This window comes from Pagrus pagrus, assembly GCF_965226575.1.
Source record: "Pagrus pagrus genome assembly, chromosome: 18".
Classification (NCBI taxonomy): Eukaryota; Metazoa; Chordata; class Actinopteri; order Spariformes; family Sparidae; genus Pagrus; species Pagrus pagrus.
The window spans coordinates 23,552,574-23,560,902 of NC_140202.1; the positions used below are offsets into that span (position 1 = coordinate 23,552,574).

General features: G+C 41.7%; 1 protein-coding gene across 1 annotated transcript; it reads right to left on the reverse strand.

The window, feature by feature from the left end:
* Positions 1-30: 30 nt before the first annotated feature.
* On the reverse strand, positions 31-7,117 carry sav1 (salvador family WW domain containing protein 1). The gene is made up of 5 exons (XM_084382147.1): positions 6,748-7,117; positions 5,231-5,722; positions 2,163-2,433; positions 1,912-2,067; positions 31-1,637 (listed from the first exon to the last, which is right to left on the reverse strand). The coding sequence occupies exons 1-5, from the start codon at positions 6,839-6,841 to the stop codon at positions 1,424-1,426; spliced, it is 1,227 nt and encodes a 408-aa protein (XP_084238273.1). The 5' UTR covers positions 6,842-7,117; the 3' UTR covers positions 31-1,423.
* Between the last annotated feature and the right edge of the window lie 1,212 nt (positions 7,118-8,329).

Consider the following 8,329-nt stretch of genomic DNA (forward strand, 5'->3'; position numbering starts at 1 on the left):
AGCGAGAGGCAGCAACTGTACAGACATCAGTTGAATGTTTCTTCACTGCAGACTTTATTGCTTATGTCCTGTATTTGCAATACACAAAATCAGATATGTACAAACTGATGACACCGTTCTGAAAAGATGTGATCGAGACCGTCTTGCATAGTGAAGGACTCATCGAAGAGAGGTCCGTACAAACATATTCCACTGTTACACAATCAGACAACCGAGGACATTCAGAAATGTTATCACACGTCCCATTGAACACTGTAGAAGTTGTTGCATATTTTGAAAAAGCACTAGTGTCATAAAACATTTGTCGTTTTTTTCATCGATTGGAAGATAGCACCCATCTCTACTACAAAACCTCCAGCATTAAAACATTTCTGAGTATCTTAAGAAGGGAATAAGCAGATTGATTAGCGATCAATAGAATATGTTTCCAAGAACCTGCACTTCTTCCACAGAAGAGACGTGTCAGTCCATAAAAAATAAGGCATTACCGAGGCAAGAAATATCCAGAAAGAATGAAACGAGAAGTTGAATTGCACTTTTGGCAAACTTAGTGTGTCTTCTGAAGTGTTTTAAAACGTTCCAGTAGCTTATTTATGTTTCATTATAAACACACACATACGAGAATATTCCTGACTTACAGTAATGCCGAGAGCCAAAGAGATGCTCAAACTGCTGCATCAAATGTGATGCTTCATCCAAGAAAAAGGTCTTTTAAATAAAAGACGTGTTTCATATCAAAACTTAAATATCTGTGAAAGTTTTGGTGGATTGTCTCATAAAGGATACGTCATAAAAAAAAGAAAGAAAGAAAAATGAGCAGTTTTTTTGTTTAATGTAAAAGAGTTGGTTTCAGTTTAAGAGGGTAACAACGCAAAAGGAAAAAGTATTTCAAACAGAAAGAAATGAGAAGAAGCTGCCGGTCATTCTTCTCCCACGGGAACAAATGACGGTGTAGCTGGTGTATACAAGACATGAGCAGACATTGAAAAATGCTGCGTTTTTTTATTGTATTAAAAAGGCACAATCTCAGGATGTTTTTGGACAAATATCCGTAGTTTTTTAGACTGTCCTCCTCAGTCGTAAAAACAGAAATCCATTCATTTCTCAGGGCTGTAAATGGCACCACAAGCAGTCTCTCTCCAGATGTAGCACATTATAGGTTCTCTTTCTTCATTGGAGTGTTTTTTTTTCAGTCACATGGTCATTCATAAATTGAGTGTCACATCGGTGGGGAAGGCAGCCCCCCGCCGACGTGTCTCTTGACTTCCTGGCTGATATATTTGGATCAAGCGAAGGCACAGATGTGTTTGGTAAAGAGGCAATTAAGAGTCAATCATGATTTCAAAGGAAACCCTCGACCGCTCCCAAACTGTGGAAACCTCAGAGAGGTGTGGCAGCGAGACGTCCCGACTGCACACACACATCACATGTTCCCTATGAAGTTCTTGTTGGGCTGCTGGGCGTACCACTGCTGCCGCTGCTTGCGAGCCTCCACCTCTGACAGCAACGCCTGCCGGTACGCCTCGTAGGATTTGACGATGTGCTCCAGCTCCTTCATGAAGAGCAGCTTCAGCATGCCCTGATACGTGTCCAAGTCCGCCAGCTGGAACAGCTCCCACTTCAAGATGTGGTCGTACCTGAGGGGAAGATATATGCGGTACTTTAAAAGGTGCTGCATCAGGTGTTGGATGATAACGGTGCTGCTGAGCGCTGCTCTGATGAGTGGGTCCTTGTAGTAATTGAAGGGGTGTCAACAAGTTTATTGAACAAAAAAAGCACTTGGAAGACCTCGTATTTGCCTTCAGGTAGTTTGAATTTTCATTTTCTAGACCATACAGTTAATCTAGAAAGAAAACTGCGGACTAATCGATGACAAGAATGATTGATAGTTGCTGCAGTAATAGTACTCACTTGAGTGGGGCGCGGGCGTACACCTGCAGCCAGTCTGGGATCTCGGCTGTGTGGTACGGGTTAGCCGGCACCAGCACCGGCTGGTTCCTCTCTGCAGGTCGTGGCTGATAGGTGACAGGAGGTGGTAAAGGTGGAGGCTGATCATAGCGAGGCACACTGGAACAGACAGAGGGAATATAGTTTTTATACGGTTTTCATTTCTGTGAAACCAGTTTGGGATAAATACTGTGGTGATAAATACTGCAGCATACCTGGGAGCACAGGGGTGACGATACTGTGCCCTCTTGTTGATGTGATCCACATAGTAGACCCCAAACTCGGCCGACTCCACCTTTTCCCAGCCTGGAGGGAGCCCCTCCCTCTCCAGAGGGTGGCTCCAGTGTGTAGTGTTAGTGTTGTGGTCGATGTAGTACTTCCTGCCTCGGATGGTCCAGTCAACGGTCCAGCCGGCAGGAAGAGGGAGGTCCTCTCCCGTCAGACTGGAGAGGTTCCCGAGGGACTTGGCCTGTATTCGACCTATGCCTGAGGAAAACAAACATTTCTTTTTAGAAACCTAGAGGGAGAGGGAGAGATGTCTGACCAAACATACAGCTGAGCAGCTGCCAGCAAACAGCACCTCCGGGAAAGACTAAATATTTTGGGAGATTTCTTAAAAACAGCATGTGTGGGAAAATGTCATTTAAAGGGGAGGAATGTCCAGCAGCTAAAAGGTCGTTCTGATGTGGCTGCTGAATATAAAGAAATATAAGGGAGGACTGAAATGAATCATGACTTACGCAGGGATGCTTAATGTCTTTGACTGTCTGACTCTCCATCTGTGGCATCTTATTCATTTGATGAATGGTAGGAAATGGGAGTGTTGTTACATTTGGACAGGAAGGCCGAGCACACGGCAGCGTTCAGCGAAAGAGAACAAAACCACTGAACTCCCAAGCAGCCTGTAAGAGCAGCCAGCAGAGTGGCTTCATTCAACAGGTCCTGTGCTTTAACTGCCGAGCAATGTCAGCGAGGAATGTCGAGCCAACAGCTGTGTGGATGAGTTAGACTGAGCGAGAACCATCGTGACTCACGACCAACGAGCCCGGAGGGACTCGGAAAGTGTCGAAAAACACGAGAGAACGAGTGGGGAATGAAGCATCTCAGCAAAATGGCGGCTACAATCTGATAAATTCAGCACGAGAGTGACAGCAACAGAGCTGGAGCTCTTTGCCAGCTGCTGAGTGAAGGGACGGAATGTGCAAGCGCTCCGCAGAAATGCACTCCTCCTCCTCCTCCACCTCATCATCATCATCATCATCATCTTCTCTGCCCTTTTCCTCAGAAAAATGGCAGAGGGCCATACTCACTGCAGACCTAAAGCTCGATGCATCACAGGAATTTCACTGGGAACCGGTCAAGAGTAGACGAGTATGTTTACAACTGGTGATGCAGCGGTTGTATTTCTACTACGACTGTGATCAACTGAGTATGAGTCACCAGCAACACATTTTGACTGCATCAATAAAAAAAATCATTATATATATGGTTCACTTTTATGTTTCCCTGCTTTCAAAAGTTGGGAGTGATTTCTGCTTTTCTCTGCACTTTCCTCACAGCAGAGTACTTTTGAAATGAACACACATAAACACACTCAAAAAGCTTCTAGTAACACGAAGTTAAAGGAAAATAAGCTGCAATAAAAACTGGTGAAACAGCAAAGTGTTTGTGCTGCATAGCTGCAAGTTTTTAACAAAATTGTCATTCTGGCATCTTAAAAACAAAACTACAAGAAGAAACTTTGTGCTTTGTTTTTTGACTGTCGAGTGCGACTGAACATTTTAATTGGTCACTATGGCGCCTGATATTCAGCAGGTCAGATTGCCGAATATATGAAAACATTTTTAACAACAAATAAAACACAAATACTTCCACAAGACAACACAACACATATAGCCAGTATCCCGGGAAGCCAGGGGAAAACACTAATGTTTAAACACTAACTTTTAATCCATTTTTAAGTGACATTATTGCAAACTCTTGTGCTCTTGTGTGTTTCAACATAAAACAGAAACATTTATCTTCACCTTTCAACCTATATTATGTGCTGGAGAGGTAAAGTGCACCAGTGTAACCAGTGTAGAAAGTTAGTCTGGAGGCCTGAAGACTCAAACAAGATCATTCACGACTGGACTGCTGTAATGCTCTTCTTACTTGGCCTCCACAATAAGACCATTAAACAGCTGCAACTCATTCAAAATGATTCTGCGAGAATAATAACTAACACTAAGAAGAGAGAACACATTGCTCCAACTCTTTCTTGCACTGCCTAAAATATATCACAGATATTTACTGAGCACAAGCAGGGAGGTCTCTCTGTGTATAAGGTGCAACATAAATAAACATGTATTTTTACATTACAAAAACAAAGGAAGAGTCAGCTGACTGTAGCTCGATGACGCCTCCAAAAACATCTCTGCAAGGTAACCGTCCAGAGAGCAGCACCCACTTACAGCATGCACACTAATGATTCATAGAAGCGAGCAGTCTGAGGCTGAGACATTTGACTGCAGGCGGTCTGTAAATTGCTAGTTTGCCGGCAGAAAGATTCAGCAAACAGAGAGGTGAAAAATGCAGAGCTGCTAATGCTTGTTTAACTTCGCTCCAAACAAGGCTCCATGATGTGCGATAGGCGGGCCTGACATAATACCAAACTATATACATGACAGGTCAGCCACAAAGTAAAAGGTTCCCTATTGTTTGGAGTAGGTTGGAAAATTCCTGCAACCCCCTAAACATCCAATCTCAAGGAAATTACACGCTTACACCAAACTCATGTTTACAATGTGGAGAAGTGAGATAAAAATATTTAATGAAAACTTAAAAAACTGAAATAAAAAATGTTCTTTCAAGCTGCTCAGTGTCAGACTTGCATTCCTTTCAAAGTGGCCCATGTATGGCCCAAAACCCATCCATCATACTTCCCCGTCATTTCAAAGCAGCAATCATTTACTCCTCAAAATTCTCCCTAAAAGACAAACCTGAAAAATCTCGCTGGTGTGACTTCACTCATCCGTAAACACGACTGCTTCACTTTCATAACTCAGAATTTGCAGACAGAAAGCAATAAAAAGACAGTTTTAGTCCCTTAAGAGTCTATGACTGCCTGCCATGTACTTTCCAAAACCATGTGTGCAATTCAAGAAAGCATTTCCTGATCTTTGTCACATTTTGAACTCTCTCTCTCTCTTCCAACTTCTTGTCACAGCCCGTTGTTTGCTTTCCTGTGAAGGAGAAAATATCTAAACCAGTACGGGAGTGGCAAAACACTTTTCATGATTACCTGAAGGGGGTCTGCTTGGAGCTGGTGGTGTGTGTTGTCGTGGAAGTCTTTGGAAGTTGTGTTCATTGTGCTCATAGTATCTAAAGTCCTCAGGAAAGCGGTCCGGGACCCTCCTGGTCTGTCGCTGCTGGTGCTGTTGGTGCTGCTGGTTGTCATAGTAAGGTTCAGAGGGGTAGTAATATCGGGCAGCGTCTCCGTTCTCAGACATGGGGCTCACGTCTGTGAGGAAGGACTGTGAGGAGCCTCCGTACTCGTGGGGCAGGTCTCCCAGGCTGCGAGGCAGGTACGGAGGTGCTGACATGCGGTGGCTCTCTCTGCGGGCCACCTCGTGAGGGGGGCGCTGCACGGGGGCACGGAGGAAACTCTTGTTGCGGGACACCACGGGCTCCCGGTTGGGTGCCACAGGGTAGGCAGAGGGCCCCATGTCGGGCAGAGGGACCTCTGTGCGTCTGGGAATAGTGGGGCCATGACGGATGAATGACGGCATAAGATCTGCAACCAGGTAAACAAGGCAACTGTTAATATCCAGTGTAAGCAGATTATACATATATTTTACATGCATACTGTACACTAGGGGATGACTGACCAGTATAGTGAACTGTTTCTGTGCACTGATGTAATTTGAGAAAATAAAGGTCATTGTAAAACTCTGTTACGCACTTATTGCCACAAGTTTCAGCCGTTTATAAGGTAAAGAAGTTATATTTAGCTCCGCCATGAGCAATCTGAAAACCCTACATTCATTTTAATGCATCATAACAGCACAATAATATACATTATTACACTGACAGGTGCCATTTTGTCTGCATAATTAGTACTTTTATGGTCATTTTGATGATAATGCTTGTAGGTGCTTGTGAATGCAGGACCTTTATTTGCAATGTGGTATTTTGCAGCAAAGTTAAGCAACTTTAAGTAAAAGTTTTAACACTTCTTTGACTAATACTAATTAGTACAAAGAAGTAGGCCACTAACGATATAACACAAGTTACGTGCCAATCTATTTAACATCAGAGGACAGTTCAACAGGTCAGGAACAGATGACAACACTCAGTGAGCTTCTATCAATGGACAAACTGAAGCTAACTAGCAACAAATCTGACTTTTCAGTACACCTCTCCACTGAATGGAGTCAGAAAATAAAACAATAATGTCCCTTAAAAGTTCCTTCATTGGGTAGTTTTGTTTACTTTCTGTTAGTCTGAGTAGTCACCGTTATCTCACAGCTTTTCCAGCTGATGTTAACGTAGCAGGATGAGCATTCAGCTAGCTAGCACTTGAACTATCAAGTTAGCAACTTGTTCAGTTACGCTGTACAGAAAATCTATAAAAAACAGTTGGTTACAAGTTTATGAGCCGCATTAATGGGACATTACATCCCCACACACTCACTCCAGCCTGTTTGTTTTCATTAGCTTGCCACTTGTGGGTGCTTAAGTTAACTTTCGCTAGCAGGCTAACTATGCTAACTCGAGCTAGCTGGCTGGCTGGCTCGGCTAACAGCTTGTTGCGCTTACTTCTCAGGAGCGGCGACGTTTCCTTCTTCACATATTTCCCGTGTACCTCGGCTGGTTTCGACGCTTCGTTTTTACTTTTCTTTCGTGAGAGCATAACTCAAGGCTCGGACGCATCAACAACACGTCGCTGTAATGTCATGGCACAATCCTGCGAGCCCGCGACCGTCCCGTTCAGTCTGCACAGCGCGGAAAGTAAACATTTTAAGCTGTAGATTAGCTAGCAGCAAGTTAGCCAGCTAACCCGAGCCGCTGGATGAGGCTGTGCTGCTGCAGTGGTCCAGTCCGCTCTGACTCTGAGCAGCGCCGCCGCTCCTCGCTGGGAATGTTCCTGTACAGTCCTGCCCATCCGAACCTCAGCGAGGCAGACACCGAGACAACAACTGGGCTCAGGTCGCTCATCTGTGTGACTCACACCTCAGAGAGTGAAGCGACAGACAGGGAGCCTGCGGGAGTCTGTGCGGAGGCCAGAGTCTGACAGTGAGAGGAAGAGTGTGACTTAATAAAAAAGTTAAAATTATAATTATGAGATAAAAAGTCAAAATATGAGACACATTTGATCTGACATCACTTTTTATCTCATAATTATATATTTTTTATCTCAAAATTAAGACATTTATTTCACAATGATCACCTTTTATCTCAAAATTATCACTTTTTATCTCATTATTATGACTTTGTATCTCATAATTATCACCTTTTATCTCACAATTGTCACTTTTTATCTCATTATAATGACTTTGTATCTCACAATTATGACTTTTTATCTCATAATTATATATTTTTTATCTCAAAATTAAGACATTTATTTCACAATGATCACCTTTTATCTCAAAATTATCACTTTTTATCTCATTATAATGACTTTGTATCTCATCATTATATATTTATCTCAAAATTAAGACATTTATTTCACAATTATGACTTTCATCTCATACTTATGACTTTTTATCTCATTATTATGACTTTGTATCTCATAATTATCACCTTTTATCTCACAATTGTCACTTTTTATCTCATTATAATGACTTTGTATCTCACAATTGACTTTTTATCTCATAATTATATATTTTTTATCTCAAAATTAAGACATTTATTTCACAATTATCACTTTCATCTTATACTTTTGACTTTTTATCTCATTATTGTGACTTTGTATCTCAAAATTAAGACTTTTATCCCATAATTATATTTTTTATCTCAAAATTAAGACATTTCACAATTATCACTTTTTAATCTCAAAGTTATCTCAAAATTAAGACATTTATTTCACATTATTATCACCTTTTATCTCACAATTATCACTTTTTATCTCATAATTAAGAATGAAAATATAAAGTGGGAATTCTGATAATCATCAGTAACATGGATATGAGGACTAAGTGGGTAAAAAGTATTAGAGCGAGTAGAATAGTCAGCTAAGTTCAGATAATTACAACACTTATGTCATATGATATAATGATATCCAAAATCTATGACATTATCCTGTATAGTCTCATATCATGATAATGATATAATACCAATATACTGCCCAGCCCTATTAGAGACTGATAAACACATGAATCAGGTGAGAAATCAAACCAAA

Coding starts and splice junctions, on each gene's coding strand:
- sav1 (XM_084382147.1), bottom strand. CDS start 6,841: ATGCTCTCACGAAAGAAAAGTAAAAACGAAGCGTCGAAACCAGCCGAG. Junction 2,068..2,162: donor CGTCACCCCTGTGCTCCCAG/GTATGCTGCAGT, acceptor TGTCTGTTCCAG/TGTGCCTCGCTATGATCAGC. Junction 1,638..1,911: donor TACGCCCGCGCCCCACTCAA/GTGAGTACTATT, acceptor TCTTCCCCTCAG/GTACGACCACATCTTGAAGT.